Source organism: Trematomus bernacchii, unplaced genomic scaffold (assembly GCF_902827165.1).
Source record: "Trematomus bernacchii unplaced genomic scaffold, fTreBer1.1, whole genome shotgun sequence".
In the NCBI taxonomy this organism is placed as follows: domain Eukaryota; kingdom Metazoa; phylum Chordata; class Actinopteri; order Perciformes; family Nototheniidae; genus Trematomus; species Trematomus bernacchii.
Window position 1 is genome coordinate 1204469 of NW_022987582.1, and position 26867 is coordinate 1231335.

At 40.4% G+C, this 26867-nt stretch overlaps 2 protein-coding genes across 3 annotated transcripts; both read right to left on the bottom strand.

Moving 5' to 3' along the window:
* Positions 1-1128: 1128 nt before the first annotated feature.
* On the bottom strand, positions 1129-17707 carry rprd2b (regulation of nuclear pre-mRNA domain containing 2b). The gene is made up of 10 exons (XM_034127332.1): positions 17511-17707; positions 11289-11418; positions 10927-11156; positions 10742-10794; positions 9440-9566; positions 8330-8505; positions 7722-8043; positions 7118-7366; positions 5724-5891; positions 1129-5602 (listed from the first exon to the last, which is right to left on the bottom strand). Exons 1-10 carry the CDS (start codon positions 17695-17697, stop codon positions 3672-3674), a joined length of 3573 nt encoding a protein of 1190 aa, XP_033983223.1. The 5' UTR covers positions 17698-17707; the 3' UTR covers positions 1129-3671.
* A 609-nt stretch (positions 17708-18316) lies between these two features.
* On the bottom strand, positions 18317-26060 carry prpf3 (PRP3 pre-mRNA processing factor 3 homolog (yeast)). 2 transcript variants are annotated; one of them, XM_034127335.1, is made up of 17 exons: positions 25895-26060; positions 25008-25161; positions 24698-24828; positions 24220-24387; positions 24029-24115; positions 23638-23894; positions 23409-23527; positions 23133-23320; positions 22851-23017; positions 22643-22725; positions 20939-21082; positions 20751-20850; positions 20508-20621; positions 20283-20401; positions 19414-19491; positions 19263-19318; positions 18317-19176 (listed from the first exon to the last, which is right to left on the bottom strand). In XM_034127335.1, the coding sequence occupies exons 2-17, from the start codon at positions 25150-25152 to the stop codon at positions 19024-19026; spliced, it is 2109 nt and encodes a 702-aa protein (XP_033983226.1). In that variant the 5' UTR covers positions 25153-25161; positions 25895-26060; the 3' UTR covers positions 18317-19023. The 2 variants fall into 2 exon arrangements, with proteins under 2 accessions (XP_033983226.1, XP_033983225.1); XM_034127334.1 differs by having other exon boundaries at positions 23638-23897.
* Positions 26061-26867: the final 807 nt, after the last annotated feature.

The window sequence follows — 26867 nt, forward strand, 5'->3', positions numbered from 1 at the left end:
TAATCAATTTGAGCTTTCAACATTTTTGGAAGAATAAGCACAGCACAAGAGGCACTGCAGTAACAGCAGTGCATGATGGAGGTCTGTCATTGACCTGGAGTAAGAGCTGAAATACCACTTAACTGCCACTAAGGGGAGCTAAATGACTTTCAAGAGGTTTATGTTCCATCTTCAGTCAAAAATACCAACTATTATCAATGTTAAAATACATTTAAGCATCTAATTGTATAAAAATACCGTGCATTCAGAAAGCTCTTACGTTTTTATCTGACTATCCACTGTTAACTGGCCACTTCCAGACAGTTTTACTGGAACCGATTATAGTTAAACTCTTTATGGATGTTTAAACGTGGGACCCTTCACTATTTGCCATTATTTTCACTATGTACATGAAATACACTAGACGTTATACTAGTTTGTGTGTAGAGGTTTGGTGTGAGAAAACAAGCAGAGGGTGGCCTTTGTCAGATAACAATACAAATGAGAGCCGATGCATTTGCCTAATGATAAAAGTATTTCACAATAAAGCCCTAACTTGTCTGTACAATTAACTATCAGCAACTGGTTACTGTGGAATAGGGGCACAGAGGCCACCATGACGTTTTTTTCTTTAAATGTCTGGTGTAGCTTAAAATATGCTGCAGCATCATGAATGCTGACATTTTAAGATTAAAACATGTTATGAAAGTGTACAGCCATTGCTTAGTTCACTGGAAGTGGGTCATCAAGCTGTTTCTGTGTCACAATGTATTAAGTGAAATCTGTAAATGGAGCCAATGTACCACAATAGTCAATATGTAAGGCTAAAGCTGAACTCAATAGTGTCACAAATTGGCATTTCTAAAATGTGGATCTCAAACAGTGCATTGTAGTGCAAATATGTTTAGCAACAATCAAAAAAAGGTTGAGGATTTTGCAAAAGGAGAAAGTCAGAGCAAACAGGAAATCGCCTCCATTGTTAATTTAAATGGTGCCCCAACTGCTTACAGTCAACGGTGCCACCAGAAACAAAATGAGGGGTTTTCTTAAAACTTGAGGAAAAACCAACTCAATGAAAGCACTAAAAAAATGTTGTCTCCCGTATGGATTCGTCAATGTGCTTTGTGTAAAAAAAGATTTAAAAAAAAATAAGAAGCTGTATACAGCTATGCATATTTTAACTGTTCCAAAAATATAATGAGTGCATGTTCATCACACCAGAAAGGATTGGACACTCAAAGACCTGTGTAATAGCATCATTGATGAGAACAGCAGAAATTCAACTTAGCAAATATTCACAGACCATCATCTTCGTCACATCTTCAGTCAGTTTCAAACGTAATTTGTCATAGAGTTAACAGAATGGGGTTATTTACAGAAACAATTGAAAATGTGGAACTTGGTAGCTGCTTAGTGAGGGAACAATACATCTAGCTTTCTCGCTGTGCATCATGAACACACCAAACTGATTGGATATTTAGCTGTTTCGATGAGATAAAAGACAGACAGTTTACAGAAGGTGGTAACAGACTTGTATAACATTCAATGACACATCGGACTCTGATGATCTGCCAACACTGTAGTGACAGATATGCTCTTCATGGTTACATTTTTACAATGTATCTAACTTCATGGGGTGCTCAGTGTTTCTTGATGAACTGTAAATGAGCACAGGAGAGACCACAAACTCCATGATCACACAAAACACAGGACACACAAGGCTTTGAGCAGCAGTTCCCACCATGCACCTCTCACTGGGGAGGGAAACTACATCAGTGTAGAACAGAGGGAAGCATTACGGCAGTAACTCCTGTAAAAGAAGGAGGATTACTGCCATTGTGCCCCTTTTTTTTTTACCCTCAGAAGTGTTGAGAGGGGCACAAGTGTTTATGAACAAAGCCATTGTGAGCACAAGATAAGCACAGGGGTTTGAGGGCAAAAGCATGAAATTAGCAAAGAAAAAAACAGAGGAAGGGGCCATAATAACTGGAGTATTTAAATAAACCATTTTCAAAACAACCCTTATTAGCTCATATGTTTTCGCCCCCTAATGCCACCTGTGGGCGCTGTTGCAAACGGGAAATTGCTAAATCTATTAGAAAAATACCATGCCAAAAAATAATACTTATGCACTATGAGAATGGCAGCAGCTATGTAAATATATGAAAACAAATTCTCAGAAATCAGCTGTACAGCGCAAAAAAATTACAACAGCGCAATTCAAGTGATAATTAGTGACCAAATAAAACCTCCCCCCCCCAGTTGAATTGAAACTCTGGATTTTATTCAAGTCAGTACATGATGAAGCCTAGCAAGAGTGTGTTTCAGAACTGAAAAACCTCCCCCCCACCCGCCATCCACTACCGAGGGTCTTCATGACTCAGTCTAATGTGAAGCCCGCATAGGCAGACAAGTATGTTGAAATAAAAATACATAATTATCTTCACCCTCCTCTTCTGCATGGTGGTTTCAAAAGGAGGACAGAAAGGTGCGACAGATACTGCAGAGAAATTCTTCTGAAGCTAAAGCTTAGCCGAGGCCTCAATCACAGTAAAGACGGGGTTAAAAAATGACCATCATTGTCCTCATTAACAGAAATAAGAGCTTGAAAAGAAAAAAAGCTGTGTCATCTCAGATTTTATATTTACAAGTTTAGAAATATACAGTGGGAGAGATGGGAGGGTGAAAAAGGTCGAGCAAGAGAACAATATTATTTACAGCAGGAACAAAAGCTGCAGAACCAGTCTCATCACTTCTAATGAGAAACACCATGTTAGCACACACAGCACACAGCCACACACTCATGAATGGAGATATTCATTTGGAAACTATTTATAATTTTTAAGGAATAATTGGACACTTTAGGAAATATGGTTATTGGCTTTGTCAGATGACATTATCTGGGTGTTAAATAAGATGCAGAATCAGGGGCACAGTTAGCCCGTTTCTGTCTGAAGGTAACTAAATAATAATGTCTTGTGGCCATGGGCTGTGACTTCCTGAAGTCTTGTTGCCATGAAATTGTCTCACATATAACCCCCATTACAAATAATTTGACATTTTGTACAGATTAAACATTAGCGTTAGAGGTGGTAAAAGATGGCTTATTGACCTTCAGGCAGATCCAGGGTAGCTGTCCCCATTTCCAGTTGTCATGCTAAGCTCTAGCTTTTAATTTACTGCACAGATGTGAGAGTGGTTTTGATCTTCTCATACAGCCTTCAGTTAGAGACAAATAAGCCTATTTCCCAAAATGTCAAACTTAGACCCATACATCTCTCTCTCTCTCTCTCTCTCTCCCCTGCTCTATCTCTCAGTTAACTCAACAATCACACAGGCAGGCAAGCTCCAAACTAAATAAAGTTTAATATCTGCTTGAACTATCTGTGTTTTTTTGTGTTAGACAGGAGTTGGAGAAATGGATAAAAAAGGAGGGAAAGATTGAAGGTTGTGACACAACACTATGTAACTGCTAACCTCAAAGCTGCACTGTACAGTGTAAGAAGACTGGCTGGCTACCTAGCTGAAGCATAAAGATTAAATCAGCCATTTACACACAACCTAAGGTAGTTTTAATTCAAGCTAATTAACAGAGTAACGGTATCTAGGCTCATACCAGCAGGGCTAACACACACTCTGCTCTTCAGGGCAGGGCGCTTCACTTCTCATTCAGCATGTGATAGACGACCACTTCAGTATCGTGGGGGTAGGAAGGGTCTCTTCTGCGAATGGAAGGGACCACCTGTGAATGGAGGACCCTGCCGCTTGCCCCCTCGATATCCCCCCCGGGGTCGGTCCTGGTTAAACTGCTGAGAGGGGGTTCGGCCTCGCTGCATAGGTCTCTGTTGGAGGGAAACTGGGAGAATCGGGGGTAAGTTAAGCAGGGGAACGGGGTTGGAGGTGTGGTTGCGGGAATGAGCTGGAGGACTGGTGGGAGGGCCAGAGGAGTGAGCAGGGTGGCGAGGGGGGTGGGAGTCGAGTGCAGGGGGATTGGGGGTGGAGGGAGAGGGTGTAGAGCATGTGGGAGAGGGGGGAGGAAGAGGTAGATTGAGAGGCTCCTTCACTCGGCCCAGCAAGGGAAGAGGAACACCTGGGCGGTGCAGGAGGGGGGCATGGCGGGGGCCAAAAGGCTCTTTAACTGTACCAGGACGGGGCAGCTTGGGGGGCTCACCTAGCAACGAGGACATGAGGGGTGGGGGGGGCATTTTGTTTCCTCTGGGCCCCATTCCACCTCGCTCTACACCTTCAGGTCTCAGTGGGAGGGGGAGAGAAAGGGGACGGTCGATAGGGACCAACACTCCCCCTACCATGACTGCAGAGGGCACAGAATGGTGGGAAGGTGGAGGGGAAGGGCGCTGGGGTATGGGAGGCGGAGGGGGTCTGGGGATGGGTGGAGGAGGGCCGAAAAAATGGGACGGGGGAGGATGCTGGTGGAGATGGGAGGGGGGAGGAGACTGGATGTTCTCGGGGTGGTAGGGCATTTGGAAAGGAGGAGGGTGTGCGTGGGGGTGGGACGGAGGAGGGTGGAGATGTTGGTGGAGGAGGTGAGGAGGGGGAGGAGGCATGGAGGGGCTCATGTCGTCGTTTCCAATGTTAAGAGGAGGTGGGCCGTCGTGGGGGGAGGGAGACTGAGCGTCCATGTATTCCTCCTCCTCGTACCACATCGCTCCCCCTGGTCGAGCGCCGGCCACTCCCCCCCGCCGGGAGTCTCGGACAATCAGGCGGATGCTCTCCACCGTCTTGATGCGCTCCCCGGCGTGGGGGCGGTTCGAGTAGCCGAGAGTTTGGATCGGAGCCCCTTCAGTGCAGGGGGACACTAGAGTCTCAATGCGATGGTACTGGCCCTCCTTCCCCTTCCCCCCCGGAGACTCAGGACCCTCTCGTTTCCCCCCCTCCTCCGACCCGCTGCTGGCCCTACGAGAGCCTGCTGAGTGTTTCCGTTCACCGTTTCCTCTGTTGTTTCCCATGATCTTCAGCTGGTGTCCATCTTTCTTACCCTTCATGTCACTACTGGGAGAAGAGGAGACCTGCTTCCTCACTGCATCGTCCTTTGATTTTGTGGCCCCCTTTTTGTCAGCTCCATACCGAGAGGAGGAGGAGGAGCTCAGAAAGTCTCCATTGCTGCTGCTCCCTGACGGGGTGATCACAGCGTCCCAGGGTTCACTGCGGTAGGCTGTGGGTGAGAGGGTATGACCTCCAGATGACCCTAAAGACTCTGGCACACTCCCAGGTGTGTCCATGATCTCGTCCTGGGTGGGGGTGCCAGCGGCCTCGTCTCTCACCGGGGTCCCGTCCACCCCGTCGGGACTGCCATCACCCAGGGCGAGACTGAAGCCGGGGTTACCCTGCAGGAAACTGTTGATTTTTGATTCCAGGCTGGGGGGGGAGACAGAGGGAGCTGAGGTACGAGGAGGGGGCGGAGGAGGGGGAGGAGACAGCTTCCTCTCTTTCTCCCAATCTCTGCTCCTCCCAGGTGTGTCTCTTTTGAGGCTGTTCCCTATGGTGGGTTTTGCTTTTGGGGTGGTGGGGGAGAGCAGGGTTTTAACTGCTGAGGATTCTGGGGAGGTTCGGGTGGGAGTAGCAGAGGAGTTGTTTGACACACTCTGCAGGAGAGAGGACAAACCTGCAGGTGGGGAGCCAGAGACAAAAGAGATGACAAAGAAAAAGTGACATATTAGTTATTGTTTATGTACATTCTTTCATTAAAAGGGAATGTATTAGTGTGTTTTCTACATGCGTCTTACCTGGTGTGTTTGTTTTAGTCAGAGCATTGAGTATGCCTTCAGGTGTGATGTCAACTCGTGACAGGATGCTCGCCAGGTGAGGGCTCGAAGAGGTCGCTTTGGAGGCTGCTGGTTGGCCAGAAGGAGTGGTGGGGGTTCCTGGAGACGGGCGAGGTGAGGAGCTAGCTGCTGGAGACATTTTAAAGACAGAAAATAATAGGTTTAAAAAAGGGAAGCGCAGAAATTCCGAGTTAAATCAAACAATAATCCAAACTAAATTTCCCTGTGCTACATACATTGTTAAAGTATTTCAACTCTATTACTACAACCAAAGGGTCCTTAATAATTTATACAATACCGCATACCTAATACCCATTTATTTGTACAGTTTCAGACAGTTTGAATATGGCATTGTATATTAATTTAATGTATAAGTTATTAGTTATTTCAAACTAATAGACAGTCAAATATTAACCACCTTAAAACATGAATTATGTAGTGGTCATTGTACAATTTCTTGTATATATATTTTTTTAATTACTGTACAAACCCTTTGATGCTACTGTGGAGGAACACCGATTTCAGATAGCGACACATCTCCTCGAGGCCCAGAAAGAGCAAATACTAATTCATTTGTACTTTTCTTTGGACATGACCATGTTACATTTCGTTGCAGGTTCTGATCAGTATAATGGCGCATTTCCACTGCAGCGCGTAGCTCGGTTTAAGCGTGCCATGCCAAACCCGGCACGTTTTTTGTTGCGTTTCCACTAGGGGTAGTTCCGGCTAACGGGTACTTTTTCACAGTTTTTCTGGCCCTCCAAAATCGTGGCTACAACTACAACAAAATGAACATATTTTACCGTGATTTAATTGTAATACCCGTTTCAAAATGATGCCGAAGTAACAACATACTGATACCGGTTAGTAAAAACCATGAATTAATGCTTTGACAAGTCTGCAGACAGACGGCAGGCGAAAAACCTTTTAAAATGCGTGTTTTCTGAATGGAGATTGGCTAAGCTAACGCAGTATATGCTCCGACCGTCCACACTCACAACAACGGCCTATACAGACATAAATGAACCAGCGACTGTATTCGCCATGACACAGGCAGTTTGTGGTGTGTACTTGTTTAACTTTTGTCTAGTTTCTGAACAGATATGAGGAGCTGTGAGCTCTGAGTGCTAACAGCTAACGGCTGATGTTTGTTTTGTGTTTCGCATTGAAGATGACGTCACGGCTCCGCCTACAATGCGTTACTATAGTTACTGCCCCAGCTACTAAACTGTAATGGAAACGCAGCATAAAGTGAGCCTGGCCTACCAAGGTCTAACTATACCGTACTAAGCCGTGCGAGGCCCTGCAGTGGAAAGGCGCCATAACACTCATCTTCACCCAGCCCTTGAACACACCTGTATTCTTCATGGCAGATGTGAGGGAGCTCAGAATGGAGCTGATCTTCCCCAGGTCCACCTTGTCCAGATTGACTCCCATTGTGGTTACTGCGGCGCTTTGAGCAGCAGCAGAGGTGGGAGTCAATGGGGTTGCTGTGGCAGTAGCAGTGGTGATGGTCTTCGGAGCCTTCGTCGGTGTGGAGGGAAGCTTTGATGGTGCATCTGACTTTGCAACAGCAGTGGACGGATTGTCCTTCTTGTCACCTGCTAGTAAATATAATCAAAAGCCGATATATTGACAAATCTGAATCACAACTGGGCAGCCACATATGGATCTACATCAGACACTTTTTTACGCTGCTATGGACAATCTTGCACTAATGTACATTCCCAAAGGTATTGAAATGACTGTTATTTTGTATATATTGATTGTTGTGTTTTTTATCTTAATATGTGCATATGTATAAATGTGTCTGTTGATCCATAGGATATACATATTTGTATTTTTATATTCGGGATTGTGGGAAACGATATTTCGATCTCTATGTCTGTACACACAAACTGGAAGATTGACAATAAAGTTGACTGACTACATGGGAAAGACTATTATTGACCCACTGACCCTCTGCTGTGGCAGCGTCAGCCTCTTCATCAGACAGTTCCATGTCTTCCATGTCCTCCATGTCCTCCATGTCCTCCATGTCCTCCATGTCTCTGCTGTCATTGGCATTCTCTCCTTCATCCATGGCCTTGCCATCCAGCTCTGGGTCCACCTGGGCCCTGATGGACCCCAGTCCCATGAAGGGGGAGTCAGAGCCGGTGGGAGAGGGGGCGTCTTCTGAGGGGGAGGGGATGGGAGAGTCCTCAGATCCAGGTAGAGTCGACTTGAGGGAATCCAGTTTCCTTTTAAGACTAGCCACACGGTTGGCAAAGGCATTGTACGCCTGGAAGTTGTCAGAAAGAGAAGGGAGGAATAAAATGGGAGATATAAGAACGATTATTTTTAGGAACAATTTGTGAGATCATTTTCCCAAAGGATACCAGGAACAATGAAAGATGTCTGGGTCACCATTTTCGATAATGCATTTTCCATTAAACAGAGAAAATGTGCAATTTACCATGAATCAAGTACCTATAATGTTTTGCTGAATCACTGTTAACTTCAATCCACAGAAACAAAATCATGATTTTGGCATAGCAATCTCTCTGAAAGGGGATCGGAACACTTACATTGGCCACGATCTTAACCTCCTTGTACTGCATCTCGTAGAAAATGTCTGCATTTCCCAAAGCTTCCAGCAGAGGAGTCCCTGTCGTCAGCTCTGTCTCCATGAAGCCCACAAACTCCTGCAGCTTCAGACTGCCTTCCTCAAAGTCCGTCGCAAACTTGTTCCCTCCAGCCTTGTCTGGAATAGGACACAGTTAATGAACAAGCAAAAAGTAAAAAAAAAGGTTTATACATATTTCATATGGTTCATCCAAGACATCGTGAACGATTCTTGAATAGTGTTCAGACTTTCTCGCTTGATTGAGAGAAACCTCGGTAACCTCTTGAGACCGTAATATATATCAACTCATTGCCAATGCCGCTTCTGCAAAAAGCATCCCTGCACCTCTATAATTTTCTATTAAAGAAAGGTTACACACGTTTTTGTTTGTACCATCACTAATAGGCTTTGTAAAAAATTGAAATCAGCTACTAAAATTGCAATCGTTGCATCTTAAAATCACTTTAAAGTATGACTAAAATAAATGAAAAAAAATAAGTCTGGCTGATTTATCTGCATTTAGGTAATCAAACTACTAGGAAACTACAGAGCCAGTGCAAAAAACCTTTGTAATGACTTCTGTTGACATATTTATTAAATAAATGAGCTGGTGCTCAATGCATCAGAATATAATATATCTCAGCAGCAAATATAATATATCTCAGCAGCAAATATAATATATCTCAGCAGCAAATATCTGTGGAAGAAATATTCTCACTGCTACACCTCTACTGGGTTGTGTTAATTCCTGCACTTGACCTGAAGAGGACACATCAAGTGACAAGTCTGTATGTGGTCCAGTGGTTCTCAAACTTTTTCTGTCAGGCCCCCCCTTTGGAGAAAAAAAAAAGTCGGGCCCCCCCAACACAAATAGTCAGGCTCAGAGATTTATTTTGGGGGTGCTGTGGGGTAGCTTGACGTGGGGAACCATTTTTCCTCCTGGTCTCTCGCGCCCCCCCTGTCATGCCTCTGCGCCCCCCACTTTGAGAACCACTGATGTGGTCTAATACATACAGTACAAAGGACAATGAGTGTGTGTGATGATGCAGAAATGGGCCCAGTGACCTCTGACCTTTCAGTCTCTTGAGAGCCTCTGTGCTGCAGACGTCCACCCTGAGAGCTGCCAGCTGGTTCTCCCTGAACTCCTCTTCTGCAACCACCTGCTTATATTTCGACAACTGATCGATGAGGGACTGGGGCTGGAAAAGAAAGAATGCAAAGAAATTATTGACAGTATTTCAAATGTTTTAGACGGTTAAACACAACATGAAAGACAAAGTAATGCAGGACAACACCATGGTTGCATTCGAATAGTCCATTTAGCTTAGGAACCTTTCTAACGGAGTGAAATGACCCGGAAGTCCCTCAGTGGCAGCCATGATAAGTGCCGTTCGAATTCTCTAAATGAAAGGAAAGGAGGTTTCAAACTTCCTTTATAACCTCCTTTAGCTTAGGAACCACTGGACCTCCCTCACCGAGAGGAGAGGAGAAAATGCTGCCCCACAATGCCTTGCGGCCGCAGCATTTGCCGTCACACAACAGTCGGCCGTTCACGGAAACAACCGATTATGAACGAGAAATGATATCATGAAAGTTACGGTGCTTCTTAAGCATTTTAAAACGTATGTGGTGAGTTGCCAAAGTGCTTTGTTTTGAACGTTCATCAGTATTATAATCAAAAAGAGAAATATGAACGTTAGTTTTTACTGAAATGATCAAATAAAGTCAACATTTCACAGTCTTTACTGAGCTGTGTGGGGTTTGTTCAACTTTTAAAAGATGTTTGAATGGTGATATACACAGTGATAGATGTTAAGGACTAACGTTTATAATAAATACATTTGTATTGATTTTAAGATCTTTTCATACAATTATACGTATTGGGATCATTTGTATTAATGTGGACCGGAGGGAGAGGGTGACGAGCATAAGTTTCACTTTCCTTTTTTATTTCAATTCCAACTTTGGTCATGAAGAATATGTTTCTCTGTTGTCCCTGTTCATAAAGCATAAAACAACAGCATCAGAGCACGGTGCAGAGTCTCTAGATGAGTTTACAGTAGTCCCTCGTTCTTATTAAACATCCATGTTGTAGTCCGCTGTATAGAAAACTGTAGTTTCCATAGTTTCCCCACAGCAGCAGGCGCACATTTATGACCTCCGCTGGCGCATCATAAACACGTCGGATAGTGAAAGTGCAGTCGGATTCTCTAAAGTGCCGCAGTCTCTTCTCCTAAATCCTTTTGAATTCTCCTATCCACTATCCCTTAACCCCGTGACGTTTCACACAGAGGTCAAGGGATAGACGATAGGGTTAGAACTTAGGAGCTATTTTTTTGGAGTATTCGAACGCAACCTAAGAAACAAGACTCACGGTGAACTCCGCTAAGATCTTGGACTTCAGGGCAGCTTTGGTGTTGGCTGGGGCTACACAATAAGAGGTAAAAAACGTATTAACATACAACCATAATTGCAACTGTTCAAAATGTTAAAATAAAGGATTATGCCAATTTTAGGAAGTTATTAAACTTTTGATTTTATAACATGACCACTACTGACCAGTTGCCGGGGGCGTCTCTTTTTCTTTCTCCTTTTCTTTTTCCTTTTCCTTTTCTTTCTGCTTCTCCTTTTCCTTCTTCCTTTCTTTCTCTTTTTCCTTCTGCTTCTCTCGCTCCTTTTCCTTTTTGTTTATGCCAGCCTTAAACCCGGCAATGACCTCCTCGGGATACACGCTCCTCTCCTCCCAAATCGTAAAAATCCTCTCCACTGACTTGCGGACCTTCGGATCTCTGAAAATAATGCAAAATGGAAACACAAGACGATTTATTTTAAACACGAGAAGATTTAGCATTTCTTACTTGCAGCTCGGACATTTGAGTTATGTTGGTCCAATACTACAGCTGAATAAAAACTGTACTCACCTGATGAACTGAGCAGCGTTGGGAAGGACCTCTGCAAAGGACGCACGAAAGACGATAGCGTTCTTTCTCTTGCAGTTCTGTATCACATCGTTTGCAACGTAGAAGAGATTCAAGCGATGAGGGTTGTCAGCTGAACAAACAAAACAAAGAATAAAGGATTAGATTCCCAGGGCTTCCTAATCTTAGAAATAATTAAACATGTATAAAGTTTATTAGCATTATGTGGCCGATTCAGATATTCAGGGATAACATTTTCCTGACCAGAACACTTTCAAGTTGATTGGTATTAATAAGCAGATTATTTTATAGCTGAAGAAGGGGTTGCAGATCACTTTCATCATCAATTGAAGTGCCCATTATTTTTTAGATTAATAAATTAATCGCTTGGTCTATTAAAAGTTAGAAAATAGTAAAAACCAAATCCATCCTAGTTTCTCAAGGTCCAATGTGCTGTTTTTAACATTAGATATGTATCGTCATTCCAAAAAGCCAAAGCTTCAGGTTTCGGCCGCCCTTAGCATCGCAGATTTTAAAAAATGGATAAAAAACATCAAGTGTGTCATACAAGTAGCAAACCTCTTTAAGGAATAACTCATGATCAATTTACATTGGTATTTTATGTTTGGAGGATAACGAACAAGTTATTGCAATACAGGAATAACCCAAATACTGTTTGTGTTAATTTAGAACAAGTAATGATGCATCACATAGCTGATTTGTAAAGTGTCCTGCTCAGTATGCATTTAAAAACTAGACCGTTAAACATGCGTTAAAGTTAATACAAATAACTCTGTACCACCAAGTACATTTAAAATATATATATTTTACTCAGTATCAAGCAGGCTATAATATTAACATTGAATAATGTTAACGGTCAAAACCTTGTCACAGTGACAACTTGTGTTGTATACACAGCCTGAAATACACCGATACACATGCATCCGTCACATGAATGAATATCATCCAATAAAATCAGCTCTTCAATGTCACTTGTGTTTCATTTAAATGCCTTCAAGTACTCTCATAAATTAAACTAGTCTCAGTGAATAATAATAACACAGAAAAACTGAAGGCAAAAGAGTGTGCCTGTTTTTGTACGATTATTCATTCACCCAGAAACGTGTTTCTTACAGTCTTACTTTAGTATTAATATCAGTTATATATTTCCATTTCTAAAAGAAATACAACACTGGCAAGGATACGATGATTTCTACTGCTTTTTATAGTTCTGCTATTAACGGTTTTGGAGCAACAACTATAAAAGGTCTAAATCTTTCTAGATCCCATTTTGTTACATTTTAGCAGAGATTAGCATCTCATTTAGTCTAAAAGATAAAGGGTTATCCAGGGAAGTTAATGTAATTAAATATATCATATCAAAATATACGGAAAAAAGGCAAATATGCTCTTCAAACTAAGCACAATAATATTGTGTTTTACTGTGATATTAGTTTTAACACTAATTCGTAAAACTCTGAATTTTTTTAACAAATACACATTTCTAAAAAGAGGTTTCTTTAAAGTAATACATGGGCTGGTTTTGATTTATTTTATTTTTGACTAAATCAAATCCCATTAATGCCATAACTAATACAAAGGGGTTGCATGCGTTGTGCCACTTCAATATGAATGTACCTTTGAACAACATGTCCCTACTCAAAGTCAACACACACTCATGCACATACAGATCCCAACACACTGCATTCATCACTTGAAAAGGGAGACAGCTCTGATAAACACGCGGTAAGATCCTCAAAACACATTAAACTCTGAAACAGTGTGTAAAAGTCACAAACTTATGAATTACATAAAAGCCACCATGGAAAACATCCAAACAATGAAAAGTGTCTTGAGTTAGCCATGGACGGCATCAACTTTAACCTCTTAAGATTCCGACATTAAAAGTATAATTCATTACAAAAAGAGTATGTGCCAATAGTTAAAAGATTATTTTGCTGCTGAAGCAAACGTGCTGGAAAAAACCTATAATCTGTTTTTCTCATTGTTATTAGAGGAGATAAAAATGTCATGCCAAAGCCTTTTAGAGCAGAAACTTAAAAGAGGGTTTTTTATATATATATATATAAAAAATTTAAAAAAGTAAGACTGTGATATAATATCGTGTTGTTTATTTTCTTTGATGAATAATATAATAAAAAAGTTAGTTACCTAAATATAGCTTTTGCCCAATAATGTCAAAGATGATATACAAAATCACTTTTTTTTAAATTATTTTAATCCCTTTTGACAAAAAACTAATTTTGGTAGAGAATATAATAATAACTTCTATAACTATCAGTAAATGTTATACATAGGGCTGCAACTTTCAGTAATTGGAATTATTGATTATCAGTCAGCTATTTTCTAGATTAAATAGTTTGAATTTATAAAATGTCCAAGGTCACAATTTGCCTTTAAATGTATTTTTTTCAGTTCATAAACCCAAATACAGTCAATTTAAAAGGTCCCATGTCATGGCCATTTCTACTGATCATAATTCCATTGTTGAGGTATACTAAAATAGATTTATATTGTGCAATTTTCCAAACTCACATTGGTTTCTCATACAGCATCTCTGTATAGTATGTGTATTCACTCTCTGTCCTAAACGGCTTGTTGGAGCTCCTGCCCCCCCCCTCCCTGTGAGCGCAGTGGCCGTTTGCGAGACAGCGATACACAGCGAAACCCAGCCCGAAACCAGCCCGAGCGCACACACGCAGCCTGGCTTGGAGTTTGTGTGTGTGCTCACACACAGACTCACAGCCTCGCCGCGTCCCGCCGTCTCAGGGAGGAGAAATCGGCTGAGCTGCGGCTGAGAAAAGATTGAGTGTGTGTGTGTGTGAGGAAGTCTGCGGATTGGTCCATTTGGACCAACGTAACGGCTCCGCGGACGTAACGTAACGGCTCCACTTGGGTATGGGCACGTCACTGTACCCAGGAAGAAAAAGAGAAATCTCCAACAAGGCGTTCTGGGGCAGCATAGACAGGTATTTTCTGTGTTAGAGTTTTACTCGCTACAGGGTGTACTTTGGGGGTTTGTTACTTTGCAGACCGTTTACATGCATACAAACCTTCATAACACACAAGGGGACGGGTAATAACCGGAAAAGCATGACATGGGACCTTTAACATAATAATAGGATTGAATATAATATTTTCATTGATCAACAAATTATTGCACCCATAGACTGGATACATACAAGGTTGCATCTCATTATCTCCGTTTATCACTGAATAAAAGATTTTACATTTCTAAACACTTAACATTTGAACACGTTTATTATCCAATGAAATAAGCACTTCTATTTGACAAGCTCTGATACCAATAATTACGATTTAGACTTGAGTTTAAAAAACACAACCTATGCTACAAAGACAATATAAACACTATGTTTGACACACAGTGGTGCTTAAAGTGACTGCAAGCATTTAATTTCTGCCACTCTCCCATACTGTACATCTGCACTGCTTTTTATATCAAAGAGCTTTTAGGTCTCTTTCTTAATATGCACCATAACTATTCTCAAACAATAAAATATGACATACCTTACTAAAATGAATGCAAACTAATGTACATCTGCTGCTGTTAAACAAAATAAATATATGAGATTAGCATAGATTCTCTTTACTCAAAATGAACCTACTTTATAGCGTTATTTTTTTTAGCTCGAACCAAACATGTCCTAGCGTACAGCCAGAAAGATTGACTCTGGGTTGGTTGGCAGCGCTCTCCCTGAGAAACAACAGCTCAGCAGAGCAGAGCAGTCATTCCCTGTGTGCCGTCAGCTTTCATCATGCTGTGCTCTGCAGGCAGTGATGTGCACTGATAAGAAAATCCACATGATGATTCGACAGACACTGGCGATTTAACTTGAAACTATGGATCATTTATAATTAATATCTCTAAATGTTAGGATTGAAGCCTATAAAAGATATGCAGGGTACAATCATAGAAAAATAAATGTTCTGATGTTGTTCCTGCAGCCAACATATGCAATCAACTTCAACTTTAAGACAATTAAAGTAATAATGTGGATTCCCCCTTTAAAGGTCAAAGTTTTTAGTAATTTCTGTCCTTCATCTTACACTATTTTTCAATCAACTCTTCCATTCTCAAGAATTCAGCTGTATGAACAATGGTGACTCTGGCATATATGTAAATGTTTCTGTAAGAGGTTATGATCAATGTCTTTGCTTCAATACATACAAAAACAACAAATCTGCATCATGAAACAAAAGCAATGCATTCCAATAAATATTAAAAAATCCTGCTTCAAACACAATGTGTAACAAAGTAACCAAGGTGTATAGCCTTACAGCTATGATAAATTCTCCAAATTAAATAACGTTCCAACTAGCATTTCTTTCCAAAATCAGATGAGAATCTTAACTTTTGAAAAACCTGCAAGTGATGACTAAATAAAAAAAGATTCAACGGTTTCAGTAGGTCCTAGTCTGACAATTATTAAGAGGAAAAACCAACAGACCAAGTTTTGCGACATTTCATTCGAAAATTCTTCAAATGTCTCACTATCGAAACCAATATAGATGCTCAAATTATAAATAATACTTAAATAAAGCAGATACAACATTCAGTAAGTCCTGCATTCACCAAAATCAACGGTTAGAGCGAAACATTTGTTGTTCTGGCCACAATCCGCAAAAACCAGTATCAAAATAATTCTCTAGAAAATTGTAAACGATTTTTGTGATATTATAAAAACTGGTGTAAGGTTGGAAGCCATGCACATTTCTCTACACCTGCTATAAGATAACTGAATACATACTGAAATTAGAAGTAATAAGATTGTATAATAAATCCTAATCGCAACAACAGAAATACTATTCAGTACTTAAGAATACCAAAGCAACAGATACTACCTGTGATTTCACAAAACAAGCGATAAATGGATTATACTATAATCTGTTTAGAGGCACAAGCTAAATACATGACAGCAGTTCAGTGGCTTTACAAATGTAGTACATTTAATTAACTAATTCAAAGACCCCATTTTAGACAATGGCAACTTTGGGGGCTTTCAAAATGACAGTTATTTTTTCCTTATCGATTACTCTACGCACTCAAACACCAGGTCAAAATGGTGGTTAGTAAAAACCTATACTGATAAACCTATAACTAAAAACAGTTTGATATTTTAAGTATATTCAGCAGGCAGTGGTATAACACAACAACAACAACAACAAAAGACTGTGCCACAAATAGAAGTATGCACTCAAAGAAATTCCCTGTAGTAAAGTATTAGCATCAAAATAGCCTATTTAAAGAAAAAAGTGCCGTTAGTGCAGGGTTAATCTATCATGATACTTCTTAATTTACTCGTATGTTGTATTCATCTAAATTTGCAAAGTTGTTATTAACTAATGTTGAAAAATAAATGCTATGGAGTAAAATATAAAGTATTGCCTTCCAATATTTGGTGAAAGATACAATGCAGTATTCAACCAAATCTTCAAAACTCTACCCAAGTAAAGTACTTGAGTAATTGTACGTAGTTACATTCAAACAGTAGGTAAGAAACCAATGTAACAATACGTGGGAAAAGTTTGAAAAAATATGAAATGGTACTGCTGTCAAGTGTATCACTACTTTAATTACAACGTGACATCGTTTTTAGCTCCTGGAACCTGAGGTTGATCGTCTAATGCTTAAAACAAATGCATATTTCAGTAATAGTGCACTTTCCCTTCACCCTTTTAAAATATTTACTTAAACTATCAGCCACTTGGTCGCTTCAACAATCATGCATGTTAGACGACCATTATTGAACTTGCACACATCTTAAACTATACCACCCCGACTAAAACTGATATGTAATACAATCAAACTAAACACCTTCTACAACATTTATCTCCAGAATCCGTCCTTTGAGATAAGCAGTGTGGTGCATGGCAATTATTCTTGAAAAAAACAGCATGAACCCCGGGAGGCCCAACTGTAAACAGTGCCATTAGTGAGACCATGGGTAGCATTAGCTTAGCTAACATTAGTGACTATTTTTAAGCCACGATTGCAACACATGTCTTTATTGAAAACATCGATTACACGTTTTAAAACTGAATGCATCTATAAAGCAGTGCATTGCACTTCTCGCAAAGCTATCACCAGTAGCTGAATTTGGCAAGCTGATCACGGTCAACGCAGAAATGCATTAGAATTAGCTTAAGTGAGCTAAGCTAGCGGATTTAGGCTCAGCTACTCACATTTCTTGAGCCACTTCATCCAGTAGCGAACGACCAGGCTGTGGTGCTTCTTGTTTTCAATGCACCAGTTTGAAAGTCCTTGTATTGACTCCATAGTGTTGGAAACTCCTTGAAACCGTCGGTCCAAAGACCCTTCCAGACCAGCGTTGGAGCTGCGGGCTCCTGCAGCCCCTGAACCAGCCGCCATCTTTTAGTCTGTCGGCTGGTGCTGCGCATGAAGGAGCTAACGCGAGCAGGACGGGGAAAACAACACGCCCCCATGTTGCACTTTTATTTTAAACGCATTGCTGACTGCATTTATAAATCACAATCAGACCAGATTTATCACCAAGTAGGTTTACACATACGAGGAATTTGCCTTGATGTATAGGCCTATACATCAAACAAAGTTAGTTAAAGATAAACTGGAAGAAAAACGACCAACAAAAAATAATATTCAAAAATAAATCAAAACGACTATTCTTATATGATAAAATACTAGGAATACTGAAATAAAATATGTGCATTACTGCTACGAAAAGTGGAGAGCTGTGCAGACATTACAAGAGATAGCTTTGCATACAAATGTGCACATTATTCAGAGGGTTGTGAAGGACTGACAGTACTTAAAAGAAAGAAATAAAAACGAAATGTAGTTCGCATAGTGTGCATTAATACAATGCAGTGTATATGGAGTGGCTGAGGATAGGTGGCAGTGGGCTTTGTTAATGAGGTATGTACAGAATATAACTTGATAATTATAAAACTTAAATGTCAAATTAAATATGATTGGCTTGATTCAAACTAGCGGAAAGAAGAGGCAGGAGTCGGTTGAACGTTGTTTATTCAAGGCTGTGACTGTAACGTTAGAGAAAAGAAGTTACAGCTGAGTCAAATTTGTTTGTTTCTCAAAAACATTTAAAAAAAACAACAAAAACAGGGATTTTTAACTTTACATTCTGTGAAATGTACCTGTAATGACTCAATAGGTTGTACTTGTATGACAATGTAGTTACATTACCCATGACTCCTTCCAGGTTTAACATCTAGTTGCATTGGTTTACTCTACATGTGTTATTACAATAGCAGTATTGTAATTCATTGATGGAGTGGTTTGTAGTAAATGCTTTGACTCAAAAGAATATTTTCAGGGGGACTTCATCACAAAAGTCAAAACATAATCTGACAACATTGCTCATCATCACAAAAAAGCCTTAGGTAAGTGATTTACATCACACAGTGCAATCTGTCAGATTGTATTCAATAACAGACATCACAATAGCTGACAGAATAGCCTACCAACAAAGAGATGAACATCGACGCAGGCATAAACACACTCACTCATCTGTCACACATTCTTGCAGACACATCCACACAGGTTTATTGTTCCGCCTTTTGCTATGTTCACGTCTCTTGATTAAGTCTGTATGTCCTCATTTGAAGGCAGCCGGTCAGCAGTGAGGGCTGACCGGCTGTGAGGCCGGGGATCCGGGGGCTTGTAGAAGGTTCAGGTTCAGGTTCAGTTATGGAGGTTTCAGTCGTCTGTGCCGTCCAACACACTCTGGCTGAGAGCGAGATCCCAGTACTGTTCTGTGCCGTGTTTCTTGAAGTGTTCTCTGGCCATGTTCTCTGTCGGGCACTGCTTGAACTTCATCTCCCCCTTAAAGTTGCGCTCTTTAGCTGTGCCCTGGAGATCCAAGATGAACCATTAGAATTGAATACAATAAAAAAAAGATCTATATTTAAGTTGTATAAGATTTTGTGAACACTTACTTCCCAAATCAACCAGCACTTGTTGTTTCTTTTTGCATCATCATCACCATCAAGTCCTAATGGAGAAACAGTGGTAAAGAGTTTAGTTTTCCTTAAAAAAAGAACAAAGGCACAACAACCAGCACACAACATTAAGTCAAGCTACTCTTACCTTCTCTTTTACTGTTGTGCTCCACCCATTTGATTCTGTGCATCATCAGCCTCTTGAACTTTTTCTGGGATTTAGGGCCTTAAAGGAGGAGAGAGAAACATTTGTTTAGTACAGATCCTTGCGAAATGCAATGATAACTTCAATAAGTTTCCTAATGAAATTGAAAATACTTCTGATGAACTGATTATTCACTCAAATGTTGTGAATTACCTAAGAATTGTATTTAAAGGTGGGGTAGGTAAGTTTGAGAAACCGGCTCGAGATACACTTTTTGTTATATTCCATGGAATGCTCTTAACATCCCGATAACAATGAATATCTTAAGTGCTTTGACAAAAAATCCATAAAAAAATGTCATCTGTGGAAGCCGTAGTACTGTAAAAAGCACGACCAATCATTTTAGCCGGCTCGGCTAAAATAACTGGATGGCCTACCTGCCTGTCAGCCTTCCATCTGTGCACAAACTTATCTCGTGCCCTCATTGGTCATGTGCGCGTTCGTGTGTGTTGGAGGAGGGGCTCTGTAAGGAAGTGGCAGATTTTTTCCGGCTGTGTATTTTCAAATTCTAGCGCACTCGAGCTGCTTTCTCCAAAATTACCTACCCCACCTTTAAGTCAAAATAATCAAATGCTTTTTTTCAAATCTTCCAACTCTTCTTTCATGTCTCTAGCGGTAAGAGAGAAATGCAAACCAAATGCAAGACTAAACAATAAAAAGCTTTGAGACAATTATAAACAGCAAACAAAAACATTCCAACATTTTAATGGATAAATATAGCGTAAAGTCTGAGGAAAAATACAACCTGAAAAATTAGATTTTTTAAAGGGGACTATTTATTTATTTGCATTGACAGGTCCGAGTTGCCTCACCTCCTTCCACCACGACCAGATTGACGTCTCTGTGCAGAACCACTGTGCCTGTCAGGTACAGCTGGTTGGCGTTGGCCTCCACTTTAAACTTCTTGGCAGGATTTTGCAGGTAACGGATCCTGTACAGGGAAGGCAATACATCTGAATTAGACAAACTTCTATTCTGCAACACAAATTGCACAATGTACTAAAAACAGTATTTGGTCTGTTGCTGCAGATGCGCACCTGTACACTGCAATGTGAACACCATCAGTGAGGTCTTCTTTTAACCTCTTGACCGTCTTCTCTTTCCTCTGCTCTGATGTGAGCTTTCGGGCTGAGTTGGCATCCTCGTGAGCCCTGCAAAGAGGAGGAAAATATTAGAAAACCTTCAAGAAAAGGTACTGTTTTGATCACACAATGTTACAATGGATTATTGGGGAAATGAGGAGAGAGTGAAGCTGTGTGGAGCTAAACATATCAACTCACTTTTGTCTCTTGGCCATCTGCGCTCTGACGTGGGCTTCAACCTTCGTGGGATCCTGGACTGCCTCCATCCCCAGCACTCTCATCAGGTTGGAGATGCGCACTAGTGAAATAAAGGAAAACATCAGTTACATTCTGGAGAGTATTAATTATCAAACGTTTTTTATAACAGTAATCCTGTGTGTGGGTACCTTTTGGTTCTGGTGGAGGCATCAGCCCCAGACGAACCTTCTCTTGAACTTCTTTTTGTCCCTCCCTTCGTGTCTGTCTTCTCAGTTTCTTCTGTTCTTTCTTTGTGAGGTAAACTCCCAACGTTACCGACTTATCTGTATCAACTGAGGGACAATTCTTTTTTTTAAAGACATATATACATTTATATATTCTAACAATTGAAATAAATATTTTGTTTAAAGGAGTTGTATTTGCTTCCAGTCAGGGTAAAGGTGTATAATGTTCAATCAAATATTAGAGCATGCCCCTTCAATGGTTTGCTCAGGGAAAATGTATCACACACACAAACAAACACACTACTGAGCGACATCAATTGTATACTTTTTTACATTGCAATTTTTTCGGATTTTTATGTAGTCTGAAACAATTTGTTATCGCTTAGAGCAGTGGTTCGCAACTGGTCAGGCCTCGGGACCCACTTTTTCCTTTGTCAATAAATCGCGACCCGAAATTTTGAACCACTCAAATCTATTTATTTTATTTCATATATTTTGAATATATATATATATATATATATATATATATATATATATATATATATATATATATATATATATATATATATATATATATATATATATATAATATCTGTATGTATATTTTCTATTTTGTATTTTGACATGTATATTTTATATTTTATTTTATATTTTATTTTATTTTATTTCTATTCTTGTATATTTTGTTTTATTGTAAAATGCCTTTTATGCTGCTGTAACAAAAACAATTTCCCAATTTGGGATCAATAAAGTACGATCTATCTATCTATCTATCTATTCAACAAAAAGTCGTGCTGTAATTTATACGCTTTTCAGCATACAATATTAATTAAAGTGAAGTACAGGGCATATATCCCTCATATCCCTTCACAGAACTAAAGTATGCTTTAAAAAAAGGTTTAACAAGATGATGGAATCAAAACTGAACTGTATAACATAAAAAGGCACACATGCTGAAAACCCATCCCCAGAAGGGGGTCTGGGGTCTATTCTCCCCCAGGAGATTTTTAAGAAATACTAACATATAAACTACGCATTCTGGTACACTCTGAGAAGAAAATAAATAAATCTATTACTACCCGACATATTAATAATATTTTATGCCATTGTTTGTTTTTCACTTTGTTCTGACAGCTGAACTTGCTGCTCCACACAGAGAGAAGAGCAAAGAGAGAGTCTGTGTGAATGACTTTAAATTGTGGGTAAGGGTAGATAGCTCCCATTGTTCTGTGACCTGTCAATCATCAAACTGGGGGTCGTATTTCATTATGTGTTCATTTTTATCTGAAGTTGTACCCATGGATGTATAAAGAATAGATCTACCGCAAAGTTATTCTCCGTGGGGACTTCCGGCAACAATCTTGATTCTGATTGGCCAGAAGACTAAAAAAAACATAAAAACCGTTGATGGTCTTCGGTACATCCAGTCCAACACCTACTGCATGCACAGCGTTAGAAAATCGGGCCTTCAAAATAAAAGTTTGACTTTTTTCCACAAACAAAAAAAGAATTTATTTTTCTTCACTCACACATCTGCGACCCATTCAAAACGGGTCCCCGACCCACCAGTTGAGAACCACTGGCTTAGAGTGAACTGCCACCCCATGATGGGACAGCATTGGTTGATAGCACATTCAACTGCCTTATTTTCACCTTTCATACACTCACCTGGAGAGTTAATTTGGGCAGGATGCTCTACAAGATTGGTCACACCGAAGAGCTCCATCTCTTCAAATGCTGTGTCGGATGATCTTAATAAGATAAGGGGGGAAATCATGTCAGTTAACTGCAGTAGATTGAAGGTACAACTTGAATGAGAAAACACAGCAGTAACATTTAACCTTACAAAGTTCTTAGGATAGCTGCAGTTTCTTACATGTCTACATTGTTGGGCGTGATGTAGGAGTCCCACCACTCGATGTTGGGCACCTCTCCGATTCCCATGTCTTTCCTGGGGGCGATTAGTGCCAGCTTGGTGGATGCCTGGATTCCAGTCTTCTTTGCTGCCTGGGCAATCTCATTCTGCAACCTTTCCAACTGGGCCTGGTGAGGTCAGTGCAAAGAGGGACAAACATTTTTTTTTTTTTTTAATTGTATGTCCTTTACAAAAAAAACGAGAACACGGCTGATATGAGAGTGTTTTGGAGTTAAGACCGACCTTAGTTCTTATTCTCTGAGCAATCTTCTCGAAGCGCCCCTGGTCATGGAATTTGAAGCCCCTTCGAGCACGAATAGCCGGTGTAATATTGACACGCTGGTCAAAATAGGACGTTGACTCCAAATCCTCCCCAGGCTTCTCCTTCAGCTGCTGACGGAACTGCTCCCTCTTTACAGCTCGAATGTTTGCTACACAGCAGAGGAAAATGCATTGAAGAACATGAAATCAAGAAATAAAGAGTGTGTGTGCACAGGTATTAGACAAGGTTGAACTTACCTTTCAAAGTAGGCATGCGGTGTGTGAGTTCAATCTCTTTGCCACTAGCATCCACAGTTCTTCCCAGGTCGTCAAGAATAAGAGGTGTTGGCTTGTTTATCTCCTTGATTTCTACTTTTCTATAAAAGAGACACACAGAGAAAGCAGTCTATTTTACAGTGTCACATTAACAAATGTTTTTTATTTTCAAAGTAGAGTTTAAAAACCCAAATACTGTCCCATTACTCACGGTGGGGCAATTCCCATGGCATGAAGATTAGCTAGTGCCACCATGTTGTGAGCGCCAGTGTTACCCAGGGCTCCGAGGATACCAGGTTTCATGGCCAACTGGGACTGGATGCGGGCCTGGAGCTCAGCAGCCTTGCGGGCCTTCTCGATGGCGTCATTCATGAAGCTGGCAGCCTGGGAGGGGGCGATGGATGAGCCCCCGCCTCCAGCTGCAGCAGCAGAGTTGCCGAGAAGCCGAGAGACTGGAGGGATTTCCATCTGCTACAATGGTGTGACAAGAGAAAACCACTAAAATCAATGAGAAATAACAACAATGTCAAACTGAATGCATTGTTGGAAATTACTTATACTTGTTTTTAAGTCTTCAAGTAAACAAGGAAAATGGTATTTACATGTGCAACTGGGATTGGAGAGGTAAAGCTCAGCTGTTTCTTCCTCTCCTCAATCTGTTTTGTGGCTGCTTCCATCATCTGTTTAATCTAACAGTACAGAGAAGAGGTTAGTAGATGAAAAATAATTCAAATTGAATAAAAACAACTTGTTCAGGTATAATCCTAACAGTCATAAGAAGATAATCTTATACCTGCATCTTGGTGAGCATGCCCGGGCTCTCGGCTGGAGGTGCAGGAATGACCTCGGGCTCCTCCACCTCCTCGAAGCGGGGGACGCGTTTCCTCTTTGGAGCTGGCACATCTACTATCTCTGGAGTTTCTCGCACTGCAACCGGCTCAGATTCATCACCAAATACATCCTGAGACCAACCAGCCAAATGAGAAACAACAATATCACATGTCATCATTAAACCACATTGTTGATACACTATGTCTACTTATACGATTAAATATATATTTATCAAATATGATTATGTTTTTGTCAATAATCTCGACACAGAGTTTTGAGAGGAATCAAACTATGCATGTGTACAGACATTCTCAGATTTTCTCACTTTCATAACAGCTCATATAAATGAGGTGGTGACTGTCATTTCTATTTCTATTAATCAAATTTTGTATTTTGGGATTATGCAGATTTAGCTAATTCAAGGGAAATTGATTGCTTACCTTGAGGTCTCTCTTGCGGTGTTTTTCTCCTGATCCTTTGTGGCCACGTGCACTGCGGCTTTCCTCCAAAGCTTCAAAAAGACGCTCCACAAAACCTCCGGCCGAGTCATCAAGGAAGGGGCGCAGCTGGTCTGAGGTGGGAATGAGAGTCAACAAATGTGCACAAATGTAGGAGTCCTGAGATCATTGTCTTAATTATTTTAACCTCTGTAGTTAAGTGTTAAAGGAAACAAGTCATAATTCTATATTGATTAAATCTTCAAGTATCTGGATAAAACACATTAGGAATGAAAAAGGTCAATACAGTTACCTATGGTCTTTCGTTTGTCGAGTCCCTTTCCAACACAGTGCAAAGCAGCAGTAACCACTGTGGGCTCTGAGAAACCAAGCACCTTCTTCACAGTCCGCTCCACCCATGGCCTCAGCTCCTCCACCTCCCGCTTGGGAAGAGACATCGTCCAATCCTACAACATTGCAACATTTACGATATATAACAATTGTTTGTTAATGCTGATCAACAAAATAATCAGCCTATTTCTCCATGAACTCTAACCCTCTTTGAGTCTTCATGCAGTCCTTAACAGGGCTACATAATAACAACAGCAACATGTGTCTACTCCAAGAGTCCTGATCAGTATACATTTAATATGACGCATCAAGGAGATCTTTCAAACGGTTTATGGTTGTCAGGAATGTAATTTTGATTGTTCAACACTAGTTACAGTTTATAGCTTACCGCTGTAGACTATGCTATAATAAAATGTGCATGCAAGACAGCTTTCTTGAATTTTGACATTTAAATCTCCACAGTGGTTGAACAGTGTTTTACCATTCAAACTGGAGTTGAAACATCTCCCTTCGTTCTTTTGTAGTGTAAAATATAGCCTTGACCAATCATAAACAATGTAGGTATATCAGAACACGCATGCCCTGGACACCATACATCCGCTCTCACTCATCCACTTACACAAACATCCAATCCAATAATTATATGTATACACACAAACAGTCTAAATCATGCAGTAGTTTGTGGGTCGACTGGCTGAAAATGTGCTAACATGAGCAACACAATCAACATAAATCAATCACAACCGCCACAACTTCTCGGCTAACGTTAAATGCTAATTAATGTTAGCATAGTGCTGTCTGCGAACCACTAACAATCAGCAAATAACTGCTCAATAAAGAGTTACAAACCTTTCGAGTCTGCCTTTATCCTCTATCGGGTTTACGTTGTATACTTTAAATAGAAACAAGCAGGTTTCGGTAGCGTAAATAACTAAAAAATGCTTAAGTTTTCTGTAAAAGTTTCTGTTTGGTCGCGCCGTTCACACGACGTTACTGTTTCAAGACCCGGAACCGGAAATGGAGAATGTTATTTCTTCGTGACCATTTCTGCGTAGTCGTCTCGGTCAAATGTTCGTCGTTTCCACCTAGCTGCACATGGAGGAAACTTTCCTCAGGAAAGTATCAAGGTAGGAATGTGGTGAAAAATCAGTGTTTAGTAAAGTCATCTATCTTTTAAAAGTTTAATTTACCCAAAATAGTTACATTTTTGTATTACTAGGATTGACAGACATCTTCATCCATTCATTTGTCAAATACACCCAGGTTGAAATGTCCCATGTGTGGCAAGTTCGAGTCCCACTGCAGTCAGCATGTCGTTGTGTCCCTGGGCAAGACACTTCACCCCAAATTGCTCCTGTGGGGATTGTCCGCAGTACTGAATGTATTATGTATGTAAGTCGCTTTGGATAAAAGCGTCTAACAAATGACATGCAATGTAATGTGAGTTGACTAGCTAGCAAGTTAACTATAGGGAAAGGGAAAACTAGAATCAGCTCATAAGTTTGTTTTAAACCACAGACCATAGTTAACTTCTACCACTTCAGCTGGTAATTATATCCGCAACACATGTAGCCTACACACCTTAGCATATACACACACAAAAAACTCAGTACTTACTATAACTCAAAGTTAATATTTGTATGATATTTAAGTATAATCATTTGTAATAACTATTGTTGGTTGCAACTATTAACCAGGTCTAATTATAATTGTAATGCTAAGGTTGTCAGAGTTGTGATTTGGTTTGTTTCACAAAGTTGATTAAATGCATTCAATAGCCTATTAACTGGAAAATACAGGATAAACTAAAGCAAACAATATG